At 38.6% G+C, this 25452-nt stretch overlaps 2 protein-coding genes across 3 annotated transcripts in view; one reads left to right on the forward strand and one right to left on the reverse strand.

The window, feature by feature from the left end:
- Window positions 1–3602: 3602 nt before the first annotated feature.
- On the reverse strand, window positions 3603–7071 carry LOC126260256 (protein lines). 2 transcript variants are annotated; one of them, XM_049957584.1, is made up of 4 exons: window positions 6969–7071; window positions 6560–6870; window positions 6335–6471; window positions 3603–6216 (listed from the first exon to the last, which is right to left on the reverse strand). In XM_049957584.1, the coding sequence occupies exon 4, from the start codon at window positions 6123–6125 to the stop codon at window positions 4242–4244; it is 1884 nt and encodes a 627-aa protein (XP_049813541.1). In that variant the 5' UTR covers window positions 6126–6216; window positions 6335–6471; window positions 6560–6870; window positions 6969–7071; the 3' UTR covers window positions 3603–4241. The 2 variants fall into 2 exon arrangements, with proteins under 2 accessions (XP_049813541.1, XP_049813539.1); XM_049957582.1 differs by having other exon boundaries at window positions 6335–6870.
- Window positions 7072–7162: 91 nt separating this feature from the next.
- Window positions 7163–25452, forward strand: part of LOC126260255 (serine/threonine-protein kinase Genghis Khan) — a 325774-nt gene continuing 307484 nt past the window's right edge. Inside the window, exons 1-2 of the mRNA XM_049957581.1 lie at window positions 7163–7241; window positions 7849–7954. The gene's annotated coding sequence lies outside the window, so the exon portion shown is untranslated. The remainder of the gene's footprint in view (window positions 7242–7848; window positions 7955–25452) is intronic.

Raw genomic sequence — 25452 nt, forward strand, 5'->3', positions numbered from 1 at the left:
CTCTCTAAGGAAATTCCAGGTCACATTGTCCCATAACAACACATTTATCATGGGGGGTCTCTCAAGTAGTGGAACTTCAATTATAACCATCCTGTGCTTTTCACTGAGAAAGTTTATTACATTTGTAAACAAAACAATGTATTCAACACTACAGCAAGAGGTGACAATTATGGTATACGGAATGTAACTAACTTCAACATCTGTTGGAAAGAGAACTGTAATCTTAGTTTCTTATGAGCATCTCAGAGCTTGTGTTATGAAAATTAAAAATTCAAGCAACGCTATTAACATTTTATTATTTCTTTTCTTGTAATGTATCTGTAACATGCTACGAGACCATTTTGACAGTAAGTACTACTGCTTCTCATACAATTTTTATAAAGTACCTAAAACCTTGTGCGGAGTTTTGCCTTGAAACATTTTCACACACATCCCGTAACATCATAAGAGAGGAAACTGTCTTTGTCTGCCCAGAACAAAGGACAATAGGACTTGAATGTGCATGGATAGTGTGTGGTAACTCATGGACAGTGGTGTCAACACCCCATTGATGACTGAGGAATATTCTGCCAAAGGCTCTTAACCCTTAACTGCTTGCATCGGGTCAATACAACAGAGTTTATTCTACTGCAGCTGACTACATGGCGAGCAACGAAGGTAGCTGGTCCTAGGTAAATTCCTCCGGTCCTGCTTCTTCAGCTCTATTTAAAACTACTGTTACATTATTTTTTTTCAGTGTGCTATGTGATTTGAACAGGCACAACTACTTTCGTCGAGCCATATTCCCAAAAACAGACCAGACATAACTGCCTAGGTTATTCAGTATTTCCGAGGAGCGAGATCCGACAAGGCATCTTTCATGTGTGTGAACTCTTAAGTAAAATTTTCATTGTCACTTTTCTGACCATTTATGTCTTTCAGGGGAGCGTTGTTTCTCCTGTCCTTTTAGAAAATATCCTAGTTTTCCCCAGATGAACAAAATGTCAGGGCTGCTTCAAAATGATGACAAACTGTCTCTATCATCAGGACGTTCTGAAGATGGAGATGACAATAATGAAAAAAAAGAGCACAATACGGCTTCAAATGTGGAAGCCTTTTCAAGTGATGTCTCTTAGAATTCATTTAGTAATAAAGATTACTTTATCAGTAAAGACGGGCAGAGTAAATGGCAGAGGAAACCACTTAGTCACAATACAAAATCCAAAAACCATAACATTTATGTCATAATCCAGTTACTTCAGTACAGACTACTGCACCAAAAGCTACAACGGAAATGTTCTTTCTCTTTATTTTGCTGATACATTGGTGGATGACATTGTGATGTACACTAACATGCACATGATGAGCATCTGTGAACAGTTCACTCAGCTTAATGACATACCAAGATACATACAATGTAGAAATGAAAGCCTCTCTGGATGTCCCGCTAAATGTAGGAACTTTTAAGGCTTCCAGTTCAATAGATACGCAAGGTACATATAGGCCCGATTCATTTGCAGTTTCTATGTAATATAGAAGATTCCTGTCTTTATGTCACTGTATTCACTTTGTTGATGAAAACACTAGGGATTATTATTATTATTGTGGGGAGGAGGGGGGGGGGGGAGATGTGTGTGTTGTGTGAACTCATTACACCATTGCAAGGTAAGTATTTGAAGTTGTATACTCCTGGAAAATATGTGACAACCAACAAGTAACTCATTCTATTTAGAGGACTACATTCCTTTCAACAACATCTACCAAAAAGCCAAATAAATCCGGCATAAAGATTTTTTATCTTGGAAAGACTCCAGAAAATGTTATCTTACAAACTCTAAAACAAATGTAGACACACAGCCAAGTAGTTCTTTCAACAAACAAAATAAACATTCAGAAATAGTAAAATGTTTTGTTGTTCCTCAAGTACTGGCAGAAATTTAGCTAATGGTAACACTTATACCAGCAAGTCTCTTCCAAGAATTCTGTTAAAAACAAAAGGAACTAATTGAAAAATCAAACTAGATATTCTACCACAATTTTTTGGCTCGAAACACAAAGAACTATGGTTTCAAGCCTGTTCAGTTTTACCAAAGATAAAACAATGGTGTCATGTTCCACCCAAACCATCATCATTTGGTCACAGTGCAAAATGATGTGCTGAAGATACAGACTCCTAAAAACAAAAAATTATTATGTTTTATAGCCGTAAAAAAAGTTTTAGACTGAAGTCATAACCTTTAAAAATTTAGCACTAGAGGCAAAGTTACAAGACATGAATTTATGAAGGTGTTTAAGGACTTGCCAGTCAACTACGAGGTGCTAGTATGCAAATGTCCGAGTACTGACAGCAAGCATTTTATAGTGTGCGTCATAAGCACACTTAGGTGGTCTGCTCATCCTGTGAACAGTTTATACCATGTAATATATTATGCCTTTGTCTTAAAGACAATTGAAACTTCATGTTTGAAAACTGGTTATGTAGAAGCAAAAGATGGTCAAACTATGACTGAAATCATTATTATCCTTTTGAAAGTGAATAAATGCATAGTTTACACAATTATGTAATGAAACAAGCAATTGTTTCCTTCTTTATGTTTTAGTGTCAGGTCTCTTGTGTATTTATCAGGCAACAACTCAAGTGTTGGATCACAAGAATTCATCAGCACATACTCCAACATTGTCAGAAGCAAGTTGAGGTACCCAAGTTGTTACTAAACAAAGACTTGAAACAAGTCCTGTAATATCATTTAGTCTCATTTGTGGTAAATGGATGCTGCCCCCCCCCCCCTCTCTCTCTGCGCCTTCATCAATTTTGGCTACATATAGTACACTCACAGAAATGTATCTCCTTCCCCCTCCCCCATATTAAAACAAGGCTTTCATTCTGATGTATTTAAACAAAATCAGATTTATTGGAAGATCCCATAAACTAGTCTAAATATTTTATGTGCCATATGAAATGATAGCAAATTATTCTTCATTTGGGTTTGAAGCTCTATCTGGAGTTCAGGTCCTCTTATTATGGGGAGGGGAACCTGGTTTGGTTTGAAAATGCCCTAAAATATTTGCCACTTGAAGGAGGGAGGGAGGCAGCAATAATTGTTGCAGTGCAGGTGTCAAGTTAGCAATATACAGTAATATAAACAGAATCCTGCATAACCCAACAATGAGGAAAAAAATTAAGATATGAACAACAGTACCCACTCACAATGACAAAATGGGGCTGAAACAAGACTGGGCATATATTCACCCAGTTCTTTGCATAACAGATGGACCCAAAATTCAGTAATAATGTAATCTTAATATTTTCTGAACAGATCAACATGGAAAATAAACTGCTTTTAAAGTGGACAGGAAATTATTCACTTATCATAAAAATAATGCTCACATTGCAATACAAAACTTTAAAGACATCACTAAACAACACTGATGAACTGACAAAGTAAAACTGCATCTAGCAGACAATATTTGAGATTTGAAGGCTTTTCTACAGCACCACTTTTTGAATTACACAGCACAACATAAGGACATTAAAACAGGTTAACTGCATGGTGAACACCATTCAACATTTATTCAAGTGATCAGGAAGATTATATTAAGTATTAATTATGCCCAAATTATGTATTTAAAATTTGTTTATCATCCAAATGATTTTCATGAAAATTCACATGTCTTTTCCATGTTCTTATATTCAAAAATGAGCATGTTAGTATTAAACAAAAGTTTTGGTGCAGGTAGTAACACCAACTTAAAAAGTATTTTAACATTACTGAAAACAGCTGCTTTCAATGGAAAATTTCTATTCAGTGGTCTGAGGTACAGTTACATGTATGAGCATTTAAATGATCAGCTCATTATTACAAAGGAAATGAGGAAAATACATCATAATCAAGAACTTGCAGCACATGGCAGTTTTTTGCCAAAACTTTGGTAAGGTGTAGCATTAAGCATACTATTTTCTGCATGCAACTTTGTACAGTTTACAGGGGTAACTTATGTTGGAATGGCTTGCTGATATGTGACCATGTTGAATAAAAAAAAATATTAAAACTATATAAATATTAACACCACTGTATAAAATACATATATTTACACTATTTTGGTAAAAAAATATGTTATATGTTGCTTAACTTGCCTTCTGATTTTTTTTTAGTACATGATGGAAATATAAATAAACAAGACTAATTATTTCACAATTACACAAAATAAGGAACACAGGCATACACAACTCACTGAGGATAGAGCTCCTGTTAAATCCAATACTAGCTGTCATTAACTTCATACATCTGTTCACACTTCTCTAACAGCCTCAGCACAGGATTAATATTATACGGGAACAGGGCTTTGGACACAAGCCTGTCAATCGCAAGGCGTAATCTTATTAGAACAGACATCGTGTCATCCAGTTCTCTACCACAACAAGCAACAAAGTCCTCCCAATTTCGACGTATGAACTTCAACAAGCGTAACAGGTACAGCAAAAAGCAAGTCTCATTTGAGACAAGGAGATCCAGTAGCACATCTGGATCATGAGAGACAGCTCTAAGAAACTGTACAAAAGTTGTTCCTGGACTCAATGTACGTCCTAAGTCAACCTGAGTACTGCTTCGGTAAAATAAACCTACAGCTACATCCAAACAACATACCATTCCTTCAATTAAGGCATCATCCTGGTCTGTAAACAACTGAACAACCCACTGGGCAAGAGGTGTTTCAGGGTGAAAGGGAAGCAGTGTCTTCACACAGTTGTCCAATTGACGGAGCACTTCTCTAATACTTCGTTCAATGACAGCCATGTCAGCATCCACATCATCTGCCTCTGAACCAAGGGAACTGTCACTCGAGCTATCACATCTTGTTTCTTTCACAGTCACAGCAACACTCTTCAGCACCAGCAAAACCATTTTTTGCAGTAATGGACGATCACCATCACCTGCACCACCACCAAACCTTCCACTACCACCGCGATATGGAAGAGTATCCAACAAATGCCAGTCTTTCACACTTCGCACCACCAAATGAGCCAGTGCACAAGGTTCTTCAGCCAATATATCCTGCAATGCAAGTGTACTGCCATAACAAAGAACTTCATTGAACAACGCTAACAAATGTTTCCAAATGCCAGCAGGAACAGCTGAATTGAGCAGTCCTACAAAGCTATCCAAGTGGGCATAAAAAGGTTTTGTATCAACTACAGATAGATTTGCTTTAACTGAAATGATTGCTTCCCACAAACCAAGGAATGTTATGATAGATGATTCATGTTCATTAGAGTATGATGCTATCAATCCATCAAATTTTCTGACTACTGCTGGCCACTTAGATTCTAGTGCTTTTATGCACAAGCATTTTACTTGGCTAGTGTCCAAGCTTTCTGGATCAGATAAACTTGTCACAACACAACCAGTTGGTGGCCTGTCCTCACTGTTGTCCTCTAATGGATGATTATCAATATCTTTCCATTCTACAACATGTTTAATTACTTCTAAAGAAAAAGAAATTTTTTGTGGCAATGTTGTAATGAGAATGTTTTCTGTAAGGCTTTCTAACCAGGAAGGATTAACGTGAGATTTAGACACTATTAAAAAGGCTGACAAAGCTCTGCTAGCAGCGAAGCATACAAAGGGATCTGGGTGCGAAGAAAACTCTATGAGCTGCTCAATCAAACCGTATTCATTCCTAACTAGAACGTCACATATTTCACCAATTCGACTACACAGAGTTCCTTTCGAATTTTGTTTAATAGCAACTTCACATAAAAGCTGCAATATGCTAACAAATAACAGGATTCTATCACGGCTCCATTCCGACAACACTGGTATGCGGTAATCTCCTTGTTCTTCAGACACAAGTTTCACGCCTTGAAAAGGTTTCCACAGACATGTTTCTGACACAGGGCACAAACACTGATTCAGAATGTGCTGCTGTATCGCAGCCAATTCCTCCTCCACAGTCGTATCACCGTCACTCTGCAAATTTATGTCAGTTATTTCATCAACTCTTTGCTTTTTCTTCACAGGCTCACCCATTGTTGGTACCGAAGGTACTAAAGATGTCCTTTTAAGGACCATGAAATTCACTTTAAATTCCTGTAGTGTGGCAAATCTATGGTGATGTATATCCTCACGACAAATATATTGTTGCATGAAGTAATCCTCTGGGTTTTTGATGTCATTTCTGTAACCAAAGTTCAACCAACTGTGGATGGTTCTGTCCTAGCGCAGGAACCTCAGAAATCTGCAAAACAAGGGAGTGTAATTAATGCTCTAGATGTTCAAGAGACGTCATCGACTACTAGAGATTAAAATACAACAAGATATTACTTTCGAAGCAGCTGCAGACAATAACTACTCACCGAATCTGCCAATCTCATCCCAGGCATAGCGAATTTTAGCAAACTCGTCAGGCGCGTAAACAGATTTTGAAATCTTCTCCATGTAAGTCGATTTAATGACATAGATGCTGTCAAATTGTCGTACAGCAGACACGTACCTATACAATAACGACACATTTCTTACTTTCTTGGCGAAGTTGTCCACCACAAATTCACAGACCATATCACAAATCCACAACAACCCACCATCATGAACAATATGACGCTGTCATCTACCTACATTAAATGTTCATATTTATTCACGCCTACGCATACAACGTTAGCGAAAGTTCACTATGTAAATAAAAACATCAACATTACAAAAAAATAGGTCAGGCACCGACACTGATATTTCTCACACGAATATCAACGACCAGCACATATTTTACTTTGATTTAAGAGTAAATATATAGGTATCCGGGTTGAAAGGTGTTCAGTGTTGCCAAATTGGACGTCTGTGTAATTACAGTTTTGGTCACTGTTTACAGGATCAATATTCGTCGAGGCTAAGGAATAGTCTGCAAGAAAATAATGAGTATTTTGCAGTTAATACGAACGGTTTGTATGATAAAAGTACAAACAGAATATTAATGTTACAAACTGTTCTTGAAAGTACTTCAGAGTTTTCAAGTTTTAACAAATGCCACTAGCTTTGTCTCATGCAGCACAACTCCTTTGCGAATAATTCATCAAGTATTTATCAAATTTAATTTGGAAGTAACAGACAACTTGGCAATATTGTTTACATTTCTGACTGCACACTCCCACAATTCCTTTGATGGCTAGGTGTGGCAGCCATATTTTGGTGTCGAAGTAGGGGGTCATGGGGATAACTGAATGACGAAAATGAAGCGACCCCATTAACAAGATAAAAAACTTCGTGTAATCGGTATGACAATTTTAAATAAAATTTGTAAGCATGGATTCAACTTTTAACTATTAACAAAACCATAACAAAAAGAACTGGCTACTTAGCTTGGCCTTTAAATAGAGCGATGATATAGGTTAGCTTCATAGCTTTCAGTATGGGAAATAGGGAGTGAAGCTGAATGAAAAAGAATTCTCGCAATTTGAGAAGTTTATACCTTTGTCTTGCATCCAGCAAACATCCTTTCGCAGTAGCAGAACATGTGAATTGTTGTGTGGTGCGCTCTTGTCTCATGTATATACTAGCTGTCAAAAGACATCATAACAGTAGCACATAGTGTGTGGAATAGCGAAAATGTTATAGGTTCTGTTAATATTTGTGCTGTTTCTGCGTATCAAACAAGCACAGGTCGTAAATAAAGTGAACAGTGAACCAATTTGCAATAATATCCTGGGAAAGTTGCAGTCTCTTTATCAGCTACACAAACAATTGATAATTGTCAGATTCGGATAAACTACAGGAACTGGCAAGTTTGGGAGAATGAATGAAATGTTTATTATTAGCGAGTAGGAGTATCGAAACTATGTTATTTCAGTTTCTCAATTAATTTGGATGTTTTCCATTTTAGAGCTGACATTAACTGGAATTCCGATTGCTCTGGTGAACGTCTTCGCCAATTAGTTAAACATGCCAGTTGTACATAATCTACAAAATCATTGTGTTGTAACAGCATGGTATGTTTTGTGTGTGTTTTGCTTTTTAACAAACTTGATGTTATACAGACATTTGCACACGATTCCATGCTCAGCAGATTGTCATAATGTTGCTATGTTAATATTAGATTTATTTGATCTGTAGTGATATCACACAAATACAGTGTTATATGTACCGACGTTCCTTATGAAACTGAACAGGAATAGTTCCCATGATCCTAAGAATGAATGAAATTAAAAACGAAAAAAGAAAAAAAAGCTGCTGCAATGTGCCTTTTTAAACTGAAAAAAAAAGCTTAAGTTAACTTTGTATCTATGCATTTTTCTATGAGTTATATGTTTGTTTTTATATTCACTGCACTTTTTAGCTCAAAACAATGAGAGTTTGGGTGCAGTGCCTCAATGCAAAACTTAGAAAGAAAGGAAAAGAGAGAAATCTATCTGGTCATGTTGAAATTCGTTTTGATATAACAAAGTATTTTACGTCAAAGTGAACCCACATATCTCATGTTGTTTTACTATTTTTTAAAGTTTCACATCATTCTTTGTTGCAAAACACGCAGACCAGCCTACAAAAGTGTCAACCTTGAGTTCTTAATTTGGAAACAGGATGAAAATTTACTACCCAACGCATCAAATTTAGTGATGAGGAAACATTTGAGTATTCACCAGTTATGTATTTGTTTGTTTATTTTTTTCACTTCAGCCAAAATAATGGTCTTCAGCTCAACACTTCAGGTGACGGGCATTTCGTATATGAAATTAATTCTTCTTTCTTTGTTGGCATTCATAACTGTCCTTCCATGAAAGTATTTGGCAGTAGTCTGAAAGAGTAGTTATAGACACAATCTACATTTTGACCTTTATGTTTACAATCTGTCTATGAAATGCAAAATAGTCTCCTCATAACTTGAAAGCGATAGTTGCTAGTGAAGTATGACATTTATTTTGTTTCTTAATTTCAGTTCTGTGACAGCTTCAATAATATTCTACTTAACTGGTATAGAAATTGTCAGTCTGCAAACAAACTGTGTCTAGTTTTGTTCAAAGTTTTCATCATCCTTAAGAATTTCGTTAGTCTGCTGATAGTGTAAAGAGTTGCTGTCTTCCTGGCAATGAGAGTTTTTGACAAAAATCTTGTCCCCCCCCCCTTTTTCTCCCCCTCTCACTGTGTATGTCTGTGATTTTTATATCCTGAATTTATATTACTCTTCACATACATTCTGCACTTTATTGTATTTTACATCTGTTTATTTCCAAGGCTTATGTGCTAGACAGTTTTTGGATTGTAGTTCATGTATAATCATTTAACACTGTACTGTTTCTAACTATGCATTCACTCATCTCGTAGAGGGAATGTATTAAAGCTATGTACGTAATTATTTAATTTCCCTTTTTACTCTTTACGGGAAGAGTGATTCATAAATAATTTCTTTCTGTTGAATGTGTCCTGTATAATGCATCTCCCAGGGGGTGGGGGGTTTGTCACGAAGATTGAAAAGGAAGTGTGGCTTGCTCATTCCTGGGATAAGAGGGACTAACCTGTTGTGAAGATGAAAGCGGCCAAAGGAACTAATAGTTTCGAAATCTAGGATAATGTATTGTTCTTTTATGTAGATTTCATATTTAGTTTTGTTTGCCTTGCCAGTTCACAATCAAACTGTCACCTTCCAACTTAACCTTGATGTCATGCTATGCTACAGATCAATCTGTGTTCCTAATCTACATAAGAAAAGAAAAATATATCAAGTGTTGTGTTTGCACCCATATAATAGGTAGGTTCACTTGGCCCCAAAGAAAAACAGTGAACATTGTGGCTCTGGTAAATGATGCATTCCTCTCCCTGCCCTTGTCAGACATATATGTAGTAGTTCCATATTTATTCCTGGAATATTTTTATTGTGCACATATCCTGTCATCTGTAATTCCATCTTCCATGATTTGTTAGTGGATCAGATTATTTGTGGAGTACCTATCAGCTGTTCTATATGAGAATTAATCATTATAATTATTTTTCATTAATTCTTTGACTAGCAACTAACAATTTACATATGAAACCTATCAAACTAATTGTAATTTTTCATATTGTCTGTGGAAGTGTGCCAATATTTTTTTCAGAATTGTAGTTGCAACATTGTTTAATTGATTATTAATGGTGAATTAAATCTCTTACTTTTCCTTTAACTATACACAAGTTGAACAAAATAATATGATTTTCCTCCTAATATGTATAGTGTAACGGATAAGTGCCCGGTGTTGATTCAAAGGTCTGACTTTCAATCCCTGGTCAATCCTAGGACTTTTATCTGTCACTTGTCATTTCTTTCACATCTGCCAGTATTTGTTAATGTGGAAAACATTGAAGTGCACTATGATTTGGCAGTTCACTATAAACTGTAGGTTTTTCAGTTCAAAGTTAAGGTGAAGGTATGAAGTGCACTGTGGTTGGGCACTCCATGTTAAATTATAGGTTTTTCAGTTCAGAGGCAAGGTGTGACACACTGCTTCTAAAGGGCCATGCCTGGTAAAGCACTATGGTGTTCAAACCAATCTTTGGGTTGATGGCAACTTTACCTTGTACCCATGCTGTAGGGCCACCTTTGGCAACCTGAACTGTCCTTATCCTCCCACGGAATCATACTTATCATTCTGATCGATGGTAAATGGGATTTTATATCATTATTCTGATAGAAAATATTCATTTCTCTCAAAAAGAGACAGGTGAAGGTAATGAACCCCCAGTATTCTTTCATTACAGGCTATAATGACTGGAATATATTCACCAATGACTATAAATGCCAGAAGAATCTTGTGACAAGGATGTTTTCATTTTAGAAGATGCATTTTCCTTTACTGAGATTCCAATAGGGCCTGTCTACTGAAGATGCCATTTATTATTTCACCAAGCATATATTAAAATATTTAAATTTATTTTGTTTATCTTCATTCATCCAAGGGTCATCTCTTAACAATATAGGATTTGTCAAGGTAATACAGCGCAAATCAGTAGGTCAAAATACACAACACACAGCATACATATAATGTTTCATGAGGATCGTGCAAGTAGTCCATGAGAGTAGGACAGGTGGCTGTCTCTGTCCTTGAGTAAGGAACCATCCTGGCATTTGCCTAAATGATTCAGGAAAACTCTGATAAACAGAAATCAATGGCAATATTTCCATGTACTGAATAGCATAAAAGTAGTCTGATCATACCATATTACTATTACTTACTTTAGTTTGTTTATCATCCAGATTTTACATTCCTTGCAGCATTGAAACCTCTTCTTTGCATTCACTTAGTTCGAACTAAGTTTGTCAGTAGCTGTATCATGAATGTTTTGTATGTGTACTCCAGTCACAGTTTTCATTGATACTGCATTTTCTGTGGGCATATTAAGCCAAGCAATCACTTCCTGAGGATAGTCTACTTTTAAGAGGAAATCCCTCTGTCTAATGTCCTCGTTTGTACCAGTAATTTAGTTTTTTCTCCACTGTTGTATTTAGCCAGCAATCTTCTTGTGAACACTGAATGCTATCGCCACATCAAATTCAATTATTTGAGATACCCCAAGATTTACTATTGTTGTCATAAATGCATCAATGAAGTGCACACAAACAGTTTGCCCCCATTGGAAGTCTTTAGCCTGCTATGTTGATAGCTCAGCACAACTGCACTCTAATAACAGATGTACAAATAGCTCAGAACACTTCAACACACTATGCAAGATATAAGTACAAAGACGCCATCAGTGTGCTATAATTCATAAAACAAGTCCTGGAAGTCAGTGGCTGACACCAGGATGTAAATGTTATTTACTTCAGTGCCAGTAGATGTGGTGAATAATTTCCTATGCACTCCGCCAATACAATCCATTTGAGGATAAATGTTTGTCAATAAAATCAGTTAAGGCAATGAGTACGAAGGTGTCATCTGGCATTTGGAGAGACTTTTCCTTTCATAACACAGCAGCAGACTTGTTCAGTTGTAGATATATTCCTTTTTCATGGGAAATGCTGTACAAGTTAAAATTATAATGATTTCCTTATATGAGCCTCATTCTCATATAGGCTATCGCTGTGTGGGACAAGTCATCAAACTCATTGTTGATTTACTTTTACTTATTTCCTTTAGTTCCTGTTGGATCTTAGGGCAGCAGTAAAGAACTTCCACCTGGTTCTGTTGGCAGCCAAACATTTCACTTCACTTCATGTTTTACCAGCTTTCAGTGCTTCTTCTTCCACCATTCTTTCCCACGTCTCTTTTGGGCGGCCACGTCTACGTGTTCCGTGTGGATTCCAATCCAGTGCTGCCTTTTCAACAGGTCCTTGTTGTTGCGTATTGTGTGACCAATCCACCTCCATTTTCTTTCTTTTATTTGTTCACGGATTGGTCGCTGGTTTGTCAACTCCCACAATTCGTCATTTGATATAACATCTGGTCACCTCACATTTATAATTTGCCGAAGACACTGGTTTAAGAAGACTTGCAGCTGGTTTACAATCATGTTTCTTATCTTCCATGTTTCACAACTATACAAGGGGACTGCTTTACATTGCTATTGAACAAGTGCAGCTTGGTTCATGTCGAAATGTTCTTATTATGCCAGACAGGGTACAGTTGTACAAAGGCTCCATTTGCCTTCTGTATCCGACTCTTTACATCCTCCTGTTAGCTTCACTTGTTTTTCAGATCGCATTCTCATTTCCTTAGTTTTCTGAACATTTATTTTAAGTCCTGCAATTTCTGCTTCCTCTTTCAGTCTTTCCAGCTTTTCTTCCTTGTCAAGCAATCTTTGCGAGTGCAGCCAGATATTGTCAGCAAAGTCAATGTCTTCAAGCTTGTCTTGCATTCCCTACTGAATAACTCTTCTCCTATCATCAACAACAACTCTTTTCATTACGCTGTCCAGTACCAACGAGAAGAATGTAGGTGACAGAATACATCCCTGCCTCACCCCAGCATTTGTTTGGATAGATTCATTAAGTTTCCCATTGTGTAGCACCCTACATTCATATCCATCATACATGGCTTTAATAATATTTATTATCTTTAATGGTATTCCATATTCTTCCAAGGTATGCCACATAACTCTCCTGTTACGAGTGTCAAATGCCTTTTCAAAATCGATAAATGTAAGGTAGTGTGTGTTCTGCCATTCTGCACTCTGCTCAAGTATTACATGCAGTGTGTCGATGAGATCAACAACTTCTGTGCTCTCTAAACCCAACTTGCTCTTTTCTCAGTCGTGCCTTGACTGAGTCCTTGATACGATTTAGAATCAATCTACAGAGTACTTTACTTAGTACAGATAGGAGGCTGATGCCTCATCAGTTGTTGCAGTTGGTAGTATCCCCTTTCTTTGGCAACTTAATAACCAGCCCTTCTTTCCAATCCTTTGGTATTTTCTCTTCTGACCATATCTTCTCAAACAATGGATGCATTAAATTTACCATGGTGTCAATGTCTTCTTTTAGCACCCCAGGTGCAATGTTATCCATTCCTGGAGCCTTCCTGTTCTTTGTCTGTTTGAGAGCTATTTTAATTTCAGTCTTGGTGTGTTTACATTGATTGTCACTGGCATCTGGAAAATTCCATTGCCTCTTCCTCTCTTCAGGTTGCTCTCTTTTTAAGACTTCAGAGAAATGTTCTCTCCATCTTCTAAGCTGGTCTTCTTCTGTTGTCAACAGTCGACCCTCCTTGCTTTTCACAGGTCTGTTCTTGTTGAAACCTTTTTTGGACAACACTGTAGTGTTGCGGTACAGTTCTTTTGCAGCATCCCTTGCTGCAGCAGCTGTCTCTGCTCTCAGAGCTTGCTCCGCCATCCACTTTCTCTTATCATTCCTCACACTCCTCTTTATTTGAGAGTCAGTAGCTGCACACTCAGCTTACATTCGAGTTTTCTGTTGCCTTGTTTTACTCATATTTAATTTTGCTTTAATCTCCTTTCCACAGCTGATCAAATTCCATGTACACTCAGACATCCAATCTTTCTTCAAATGGTTTTTAAAGCCAAGGACCCTTTTTGCAAACATTGCAATAGACGTCCTTAATCTGAGTCCATGTATCATCAACACTATATTCATCATTTTCCTGTGTTTCTTGGAGTGCCTTGTAGCGGTTCCTTAGCTCAGTACAGAAAGCTTCGTGTTTTGCTGTTGTTCTAAGTTTTCCCACATCATATTTTTTTGTTCCGTTGTTCAAACTTCCTATTTGTACCCATGATTTTAGTCTAAAATTTGCAACAATAAGGTGGTAATCATTGCCAACATCAGCCCCGCATTTATTTGTCATGTTCATCAGTGACCTTCTAAATTTTTTGCTTAGCGCTATATGATCAATTTGGTTTTCTGTTCTATGATCAGGGGATACCCATGTAACCTTATGGCAATTCTTGTGTGGGAATAATGTACCTCCAGTCACCAAATTGTGACTGGCATAGAAATTTGAAACATATCCCCATTTTCATTCATTTCTCCAATACTGTTGAATTCCTTTATGTGCTCTAGGCTTTCATTGTTCTTTCCGACTTTTGCATTTAGGTCTCTTATAATAATCAAGATGTCTCTCTTACTGGTACTTTTAATGGTGACACTTAAGGAGAGGTAAAACTCATTTTTTTCTCTGTTCAGTATCTGAGGTTTCTGTAGGAGGACTGACATTTCGAACGTTTGTCTTAAAACGTGCTGTCAGTAGTCTTTCTGAAACCAGTTTCCGTTCTGTAAAGCTCTTTTTCACTCCTTTGGTTAACAAAAGTCCAACTCCATTTCTGTGTTCTGCATCCTCTCCAGCGGGTCCAGAGTATAAAAAAGTGTATCCACCTTGTGTTTGGATTTCTCCAAATTCTAGCCATCTCACCTCACTAAGTCTGAGACCATCCAACCTGTAACTTGTCATCTCCTTTGTAACCTGTTTCAGTCTCCTGGCTTCTCTCAATGTTCTAATATTCCAGAAACCTATTTTTGTTGTCCTTTTCATGCCAAAGGTCATAATATTTGAGTCCGTCCGGCTGTTCTTTTCTGCTGTTTTTTTAATCATTTGTTTTTGGGAGTGCCGGTGATTGGTCCACAGCTCCCTAGTCTGGTGGTGGGGCTGCCACCTAAGAGCCTCCAGACTTGCCCCATTTTCATTTAAGGGTTTAATCCCTTAGGGTGGTTGGCTTCCGTATGCCTAAGAGTCCCCCCTACCCTTTATTAAGATTTGAGATGGCAGGAAATGGACAGGGTAAGGACGGCTTGGGATAGGTGAAAGGACCAGTGGGCCATTGTGGGATACACTTCGTCTGGCCCCTCCCCCAATCCAGCATGGGTGACCCTGATGGTAGCTAAGCTACCGCCAGCATAGCCCTCAGGATCTAGAGCACGCAAACCACCTCACCCGCACGGGCAGTGCTACTGTAAGGTGGCGTCCCCTGAGGGGGAAACTCATTGCTAGCATAAAAGATTTTCTTTGCAGTCTAACTTTCTTTTAAAATTGTGTTCTCTAGAAGTTGTACTCTGTGCTCCTTTTGCTACTGTGATAGTTCGGCAATTAACTCGCATGCTGCATATGTATATATCTGTTACTTTTGTTTACTGTCTATAGACAGATAAGTACGTATAACTTTAACATAATGGCTAATAGCACTCGTATTGAAGTGTTTGTGGGAAAAATTATGCTATTTCTTTGCTAACATTTTTGTCTTCAGTCGTCTGAACTTCAGCTACAGAATTCCTAGCTGCTGCTGTAATTCTTTGCTTACAAGAATCCTTCTAAAACTCAACCTCCAACTAATTTTAAAATCCCTGTCCCTTGCCTTGCTCTTTCTGGCAATATAAACGTGAGCATTAGCACTTAGAAGATAAATTTTTATGTGTTGGTATTCTTCTTATTCTTTTGCTACAACCAGGAGGAGAATAGTGCAGATTCTTCTTATTCTTTTGCTACAACCAGGAGGAGAATAGGTGCAGATACCGCATGCCTTCTTCCTTGGAGAAGATGGCGGAGCTGCTGTGCTCGTAGCTGAAGATTGTACACCCCCTTTCCCCTTGGGGAAAGAGCTGGTAAAGCCATTGATTTGTTTCTGTGGAACTTGTAACCTTCCCTCCCATGGGGGGAAAGAGTGACCAGGAGTTGCAGCATCACAAGGGAGATCCACACGGATTCCAATTCTGCTCCATATGGGAGCGATGCCTAATCTGGGCGATGTGGAGCATCTGTATCTGAGGAGCCTTAGGCAACTGCAGCCCAGATTCCGGAACCAACACCCGAGATTGAGAGTTGTCCCTTTGCAGACTTCGTGGACAGCCCAGGCATGATGGCAAACAGTGGAGTGGATACGAATGAACACGACTGGAGAAGAAAGAAACAGATTAACAATAGGACATCATGGAAGGAATGATGGTGTAAAGCCAGGGAAGGTGCAGCAGCAAGGAATGAACACAGAAGGAGAAGGGCGGAGTGCAGGAGAGATTGGTCCATTGAGTGCCTGATGCTGGAGCATGCTTAGGTGCACAGAAAGGAAAAGGAGGGTTTGGCTCATGTAAGTGGTGAGGAATGTAAGGTCCCATAGAAGTTGTGTAGTCCAGCAGAGCTGGCGAGTCTGCGGGCAAGAGGCTGGTACAATGGAAGATTCTGAAGAGCAAGAAACTACAGCAGGCTGGCTGAACGTTGGAGGCGGATGATCCTTGGAGCTCTGGAGGTAGATGATCCTGGAGGCTCTTTTGACCCTGGATGTGGATGACACTGGAAACCAATGAACCCATTCATGGACGGAGGCCGGCAGCAGTCAGTGCAGCAGAACTGAGTTAGAGTGCTGCGGCCAACTGATGTCCATAATAGTGCCACCCTTGAGAATAGGGCCCACCATGGCTGCAGTGTGCAGATGCAAAAGGAAGCTGTGGCGGAGGGCAGTGGTGGCTGGATGGTGGACGGAACTCAGTGCTGCTGGGACATACTGCAACCCTCTCTCTCAGAAGTCCGAAAATGTCAAGAGTATCACGTGTGAAGTTCATGCAAAAAAGGCGTGCTGCAATAGAAACAATGCTACGTCGAGGGCAGAAAAGTATTAGAGACTGAACCAGAGACAATCAGATAGGTGGAACCTTCACTTTGCACAACCTAGGCAAAAAATGTAGCAGATCGTTGTGAACCCTTGTATGTCAGAAATTGTTGCCAATCCGTTATGATGGATGATACTGTGAAAAGCAGTGCTGGAGGCAGCAAAAAATGTGTGATTTCACCTCCAATTCCTATATCTGAAGCAGCTCAAGAAGGTGACCTGCCATGGCTCAATATGCGAATGCAACAGGAAGAAGCATTGGGCAGCCAGAGGGAGGCAGTGGCCGGATGGCAGACGAGAGACTGAAAATGTCAGGATTGCCACTTCTTCAGGTATTGGGATGAGAATGGGGGGCGGGGGGGGGGGGGAAGATTGGTTCCCCTCAGTGCCTACAGTGAAAATGGACAGACCAAAGTGGAAACTGTGTCACCAGTGATGGAAAGAGGCTTTGCAGAGAAGAGTTTTGTCATCACCACCAATCTATTGTGGCGGACAAGGCATGGAGTGATGGTCAAAACTTGTCCTCATCGCCAATTTGTTATGTACTGAGTTATGGTACATAACAATAAAACTGCATCCAAGTGCACTGGAAATGATACTTGTGTATTCATGTACAATTACAGGAAGAAATAACGCTTACTGGTTGATGTTCAGATGTGATGTGAATCACTGGTAGAGAGAGCACATCAAGTAACTCCATAGTAAGGCTCATCATGAAGCCCTGGCCCAGTGAGGCATAGCACAAGGCCTAAGTCTGGATGTTTGTGTCCTCTCGAATAAGGTTCTTCCCTGATTCCTGATGGTCAAAGCCATTTGGTAGTATACTCCGTATGATGAATTGTGGAGCGGTCTGTGCAATTGCTTGGAATAATTGTGAACAATAACTGAGTCTGAAGTCTGTGCAATGGCAGGAGTACGGCTGAGGCAGAGGTATACAGTGTGGATATTTTATGGCAAGTGGTTTGCAGAAAGTAGTAGTCCTGCACTGGCTGTACCTCATGTTGTCAATTGGAATGCCGCCTGTCAGTGAGTGTAGTGCTTGCAGTGGTGATGTCCTGAGTCCTCATTGATAACAAGCCACATTGTTATTGTTGTTGCTGTGTTAGCTCGCGACCCGGAAACTGTTGTGGTTGTAGCTGGCTGCAGCCTCCTTTGCAGGATGTGGATGATGCCTGAGGCTAGGCTAACTGCAGGGCATGGGTGTGTCTGCTGTTGCTGCCGGGTCAGAGAGTAAGTGCAGATACTGCAGAATAGTTTTTTACAGTGAGCCCAACTTTACTTCTAGTTGTTAATCTTAGAGCCCTTTTCTGCAGTTTAAAAGTTATGCACATGTCTTGTGCCTTTGATCCCCAGAAAAGAATCCCATTGGTAAGAATTGAGGATTCGTAGGAACAGTGTGTCACCACATGACATTGGTTGTTACAAACTGCTGTTAGAACCCTAAGACCATAACATCTGACATTCTTTATGCCAATATCTTTGTGTGTTCATTCCACATTAACTGACAATCAATATTCAGCCCTAAGAACTTCTGATTATTACACCATCAATAGATTTACCATCTATGATTAATGTGACAGTTATTTTCCTTCTTCAAGCTGAAGTGCATACTGTTTGTTTCCTTTATATTCACTGTTAATTTAGTACCAGCTGCCCAGTTGCCGCTTTCATTGCTCTAATAGGAATCCTAGTGTTTTAACAATGACTGTTGCATCCTGTTTTCCAGATAAGACTGGAAGCATTTTTTTGCTATTTCTCTTGTACATAGTGCATCTAACTTGTTTAGTAGCATTTTATGGTCAACAGTATCAAAAGTCTTGGACAAATCAAAGAATCAAATACACTGGAGCATGATTTTGTTATAAGAAACCAAATGTCAGATACACTTCACACCTTAGCAATTAACTGACTTCAGTGAACGTTTCTTGCATTACCAGAATTTGATTTGGCTATCCCATGGTTGGGTGAGATAAAGGCATGCACTTATCATTCTGCATACTCCTTAGTTTAGTTACTGAATTGTAAAGAAAACTGGATAAGGTATTACAATGGTTTAGAGACTGAAGACAATTTTGCAAGGAGCAAGAATTATCTTGAAGAGAACTGTCTATTGACACACAGTCAACATGGTTTTAGAAAACATTGTTCTTGTAAAACACAACTAGCTCTTTACTCACTTCAGTTGTGGAGCACTATTGACAAGGGATTTCAAATTGATTTTCTATTTCTAGATTTCCACATGCCTTTTGACACTGTTCCTCACAAGTGGCTTGTAGTCAGATTGCATGCTTATGGAATATTGTCTCAGTTATGTGACAGGATTCGTGATTTCCTGTCAGAGAGATCACAGTTCATAGTAACTGACAGAAGGTCATAGAGTAAAACAGAAGTGATTTGTAGTGTTCCCCAAGGTAGTGAGCAATACTGTGAAAGTTGTATGGCATAAAAAAACACAGTAAAGTAACCAGTTGATTTGTATTGAGGCACTGCATGGTAGATAGGCATATAAACCATAACAGGTACATGGTAGCTCAGCTTACACACATAGATTTTAATAACAGTACAAAACAGAGATACCGTGTCATGGCAAAAATGTAGTTCAGCTAGTTTGAGAATGTATTGGGTGGAGCAAATGAAGTGAGTAACAAAGAAAGAAGGAGCAAAAGATGAGGAGTGCTGTGATAGGGGGAAGAAGGTAAGAGAAGGAGAAAAGAATGTAGCACCACAGAGAGATGACGATCATGCATGCCAGGGCGGTAGTGTGTTCCCCACAGTGAGATAGGGATTGAGGGTAGGGAGGAATAGGACTAGGACAAAACTGCACACAATAGTTGCCAAACTGTCACTTCAAATGGTCACATCTGTTAAATGGCTGGGAGTACATGTATTGAATGATTGTAGGAAAGGTTCATGTCAGACTGAGATTCCTTGGAAGAATACTTGGCAAGTGAACTCTTTCCATGAAGGAAATACCTTACAAAACTTTTGTTCAAATGACATTTGAGTATAGTTCCTCAGTGTGTGATGCAAATCAACTAGCATTAGCATTGATAAATGAAAAAGAAAACATCCAAAAAAGAACAGTATCTGTTATCACAAGTTATTTTAGTAATTATAAAAGTGTTACAGAATTGCCCATCAAACTCCACTGACATAATATAAGAAAGACATTGTGCATTGTGGTGTGATTTGCTGTTAAGTTCCAAGAACATGTGTTCCTAGAGGGGTCACCTAACATATTACAACATTCTAAAGATATATTGCAGTAAGGTCATGAAAACAAAACTCAGAGTATAGATGTAGTTGTAGATGAAGAGGCAGGAAGAAACCTGAGAGAAGATTTTGGATGAAATTTTGTAGATTGTATGGAAAAACTGGTAGAAACTGACCCCGGGGAAGATCAGTTTGGATTCTGTAGAAATGTTGGAACACGTGAGGCAAGACTGACCCTATGAATTATCTTAGAAGATAGATTAAGGAAAGGTAAACCTAAATTTCTAGCACCTGTAGACTAAGAGAAAGCTTTTGACAATGTTGACTGGAATACTCTCTTTAAAATTCTGAAGGTGGCAGGAGTCAAATACAGGGAGCGAAAGGCTATTTACAAATTGTACAGAAACCAGTTGGCAGTTATAAAAGTCGAGGGGGCATGAAAGGGAAGCAGTGGTTGGGAAGGGAGTAAGACAGGGTTATAGCCTATCCCCGATGTTATTCAATCTGTATATTGAGCAAGCAGTAAAGGAAACAAAAGAAAAATTTGGAGTTGGAATTAAAATCCACAGAGAAGAAATAAAAACTTTGAGGTTTGCCGATGACATCGTAATTCTGTCAGAGACAGCAAAGGACTTGGAAGAGCAGCTGAACGGAATGGACAGTGTCTTGAAAGGAGGACAAAAGATGAACATCAACAGAAGCAAAAGGAGGATAATGCAATGTAGTCGAATTAAATTGGGTGATGCTGCGGGAATTAGATTAGGAAATGAGAGGCTTAAAGTAGTAAATGAATTTTGCTATTTGGGAAGCAAAATAACTGATGATGGTCGAAGTAGAGAGGATATAAGATGTAGACTGGCAATGGCAAGGAAAGCGTTTCTGAAGAAGAAAAATTTTTTAACATAGAGTATAGATTTAAGTGTCAGGAAGTCGTTTCTGAAAGTATTTGTATGGAGTGTAGCCATGTATGGAAGTGAAACGTGGACGATAAATAGTTTGGACAAGAAGAGAACAGAAGCTTTCGAAATGGGGTGCTACAGAAGAATGCTGAAGATCAGATGGGCAGATCACATAAGTAATGAGGCGGTATTGAGAGAATTGGGGAGAAGAGAAATTTGTGGCACAACTTGAGTAGAAGAAGGAATTGATGGTAGGACATGTTCTGAGGCATCAAGGAATCACCAGTTTAGTTTTGGAGGGCAGCGTGGAGGGTAAAAATCATAGAGGGAGACTAAGAGATGAATACACTAAGCAGATTCAGAAGGATGTAGGCTGCAGCAGGTACTGGGAGATGAAGAAGCTTGCACAGTATAGAGTAGCATGGAGAGCTGCATCAAACCAAGCTCTGGACTGAAGACCACAACAACAACAACAACAACAACAACAACAACATAACTATCAGACAGACTAAACTTAGAGGGCCAGAGTGAAGTAGAGGTTAGTAAGAATTTTGTGGGAGGGTGGGATGGTGGGGGTAGAATGAGGTTATGAACAGGAAATTAGCAGACATTGAGGCCAAGAGAATTGTAGAGCTATCAGAAATTGTAGCAAATCTGTTTAAATGCACTCTTCTATTGTGTAAGCATTCTTTGGTACTCTATACATCTGTTCACCCGTTTGCAGTAATGCAAATGGATAAGTGAGCAAAGTCATTTACACACAGTACATCATGAGAAAATGTCCTACAATAGATATGGAAGATATTTTGTTTTTATTTATTTATTTACATGTCAAGTTCCGTAGGATCAAATTGAGGAGCAAATCTCCAAGGTCATGGAACGTATCAGTACATGAACTTACAACATAAAAGTAATAACAGATAAAAATAAATGTTCATGAACCTGAAAGAAAATCAGTCCATAAGTTTAAGCAAATGCTATCAGCAATACAATGAGAATCAGCTTAATTTTTCAAGGAACTCCTCGACAGAATAGGAGTAGTGACCCATGAGGAAACTCTTCAGTTTCGATTTGAAAGTGTGTGGATTACTGCTAAGTTTTTTGAATTCAAGTGGCAGCTTATTGAAAATGGATGCAGCAGTATACTGCACACCTTTTTGCACAGGAGTTAAGGAAGTCCGATCCAAATGGAGGTTTGATAACCGAGTGAAAGCTGCTTATTGTTGGAAATAAACTAATATTGGTAACAAGAAATGACAATAAGGAATATACATATTGAGAGGCCAATGTCAAAATACCCAGACTCGTGAACAGAGGTCGACAAGAGGTTTGTGAACTCACACCACTTATTGCCCGAACCGCCTGTTTCTGAGCCAAAAATATCCTTCTAGAATGGGAAGAGTTACCCCAAAACATAATACCATACGGCATAAGTGAATGAAAATAAGCAAAATAGACTAATTTATGTGTCGAAGTATCACTCACTTTCAATACCGTTCGAATAGTGAAAATGGCAGTATTGTCTTTGAACAAGATCCTGAAGGTGGGCTTTCCAAGACAACTTACTATCTATCTGAACACCTAGGAATTTGAACTGTTCAGTTTCACTAATCATATGCCCATTCTGTGAGATTAAAACGTCAGGTTTTGTTGAATTGTGTGTTAGAAACTGTAAAAACTGAATCTTATTGTGATATAACGTTAGTTTATTTTCTACAAGCCACGAACTGAGGTCATGTACTGCACTATTTGAAACCGAGTCAATGTTGCACACAACATCCTTTACTACCAAGCTAGTGTCATCAGCAAACAGAAATATTTTAGAGTTACCCATAATACTAGAGGGCATATCATTTATATAAATAAGGAACAGGAGCGGCCCCAACACTGATCCCTGGGGCACCCCCCCCCCCACTTGACAGTACCCCACTCAGATCCCACATCACAGCCGTTATCAACATTGTGAATAATGACCTTTTGCTGCCTGTTGCTAAAGTAAGACGTGTACCAATTGTGAGCTACTCCCCTTATTCCGTAATGGTCCAACTTCTGGAGCAATATTGTGAGATCAACACAGTCAAATGCCTTTGTTAAATCAAAAAATACGCTGAGCATTCGAAACTTTTTGTTTAGCCCATCCAGTACCTCACAGAGAAAAGAGAATATAGCATTTTCAATTGTCAAACGACTTCTAAAGCCGAACTGTGCATTTGATAGCAAATCGTGTGATATAAAATGATCAATTAACCTTAAATACACAGCCTTTTCCATAACTTTTGCAAACACTGATGGCATAGAAATAGGTCTAAAATTATCTATATTATCCCTTTCTCCCTTTTTATAAAGCGACTTTACTACTGAGTACTTTAATCGCTCAGGAAACTGACCATTCCTAAAGGAAAAATTACAAATATGGCTAAATACAGGGCTAACATGTGCAGCACAGTACTTTAATATTCTACTAGACACTCCATCATAACCATGAGAGTCCTTAGTCTTCAGTGATTTAATTATTGACTCAATCTCCCTCTTGTTTGTATCACAGAGGAGTATTTCAGACGTCAATCTCGGAAAGGCATTTGCTAAGAAATTTATATGATTTCCTGTAGAAACTAAATTTTTATTTAATTCACCAACAGTGCTCAGAAAATGGCTGTTAAATACTGTACATATATCTGATTTATCAGTAACAGAAATATTATTACTGCGAACTGACTTTATATCGTCAACCTTGTGCTGCTGACCAGACAGTTCCTTCACAACTGACCATATGGCTTTAATTTTATCCTATGAATTAGCTATTCTGTTTGCATACCACATACTTTTTGCCTTGCTAATAACATTTTAAAGCACCTTACAGTACTGTTTGTAATGGGCTACTGTAGCTTGATTGTTACTACTTCTAACATTTTGATATAATTACCGCTTTGTTCTACATGATATCCTTATCCCACTAGTCAGCCAACCGGGCTGTCCATTACTGCTAGTACCCCGTTTAGAATGTTCTAATGGAAAGCAACTCTCAAAGAGCATGAGAAATGTGTTATGGAAAGCATTGTATTTATCATCTATATTATCGTGATAAGTTTTGAAAAACTCTCTGTTGCTGTTGGATTAACTTTCTTACGTAGTTTGTAATTAAATACGACATTGGTTTAAGTACAAAAACCTTTTAGTGTTAAAATTTGTGCATCATGGTCTGAAAGGCCATTCAACCTTTTGCTAACAGAATGCCCATCTAGTAATGAAGAATGAATAAAAATATTGTCTATGACTGTGCTACTGTTCCCTGCACCCTAGTTGGAAAAAACACAGTTTGCATCAGATCATATGAATTCAGGAGATCTACCAACATCCTTTTTCTTGCGCAATCATGTACAAAATTAATATTGAAGTTACCACATGTAACTACTTTCTGGTACTTCCTACAAAGTGAATCAAGAACCCTCTCTAGCTTAAGCAAAAATGCTCTGAAGTCAGAGTTAGGGGACCTATAAACAACAGCAATTAGAAGTTTAGTTTCACTAAATTCAACTAATGCTGCACAACTTTCAAATATCTGTTCAGTGCAGTGTCATGATACATCTATGGACTCAAATGAAATACTGTTTTTTACGTACAGAGCCACTCCACCACCCCGCAAGGATCTCCTTGAGAAACAGCCAGCTAATCTGTAGCCTGGTAAAGGAAGCCTCTGAATTATCAAATTATTTAAGTGGTGCTCTGATATACCAATAATTTCAGAGTTAACATCTATTAGCAGTTCACTAACTTTATCTTTAAGATTTAACTTTAAGATTGTTGTCATTGGGATCTTCATACCAGGTGGGATATCACAGAGATTAGCAAGATGCACTTGCATTGATGGGAGTCAGGGTTCAACTGGCCAACTTATTTTAGACTTTATGTGATTCCTCCAAACCAGTTAAGATGAATGATGGGATTGTTCCTTTGAAACATTGCCGGTCTCCTTTTTCATTCTTAGCATAGTTATTTCTATCCTTAAGTCAGGTAAGAACTCTTAACAGTTACTGGCCAATTGCGTGACCAATGTCCTCAGTAAGCTGCTTGAAAGGATGGCTGTGTGCAGATTATGCTGGGTACTTGAATCACAGGGCCGTTTGTCTCCCTATCAGTGTGATTTCTGGGAAGGATAATCCGTAACAGACCATCTGCTTAGGATGGAAGCAGTACTCTGACAGGCTTTTTCTAAATGAACCTTATCACAGTCTCTTTTTACCTGTATAACTGCATGGCATCATAACATTTTACTGACCTTCCATGACTGGGACTTTTGAGGCCCTCCTGCTGATTTTGTTCATTAGTTTCTATTTAATTGGTTATTCTGGGTTAGAGTTGGCATTTCA

This window comes from Schistocerca nitens, chromosome 5 (genome assembly GCF_023898315.1).
Source record: "Schistocerca nitens isolate TAMUIC-IGC-003100 chromosome 5, iqSchNite1.1, whole genome shotgun sequence".
NCBI classification, from domain to species: domain Eukaryota; kingdom Metazoa; phylum Arthropoda; class Insecta; order Orthoptera; family Acrididae; genus Schistocerca; species Schistocerca nitens.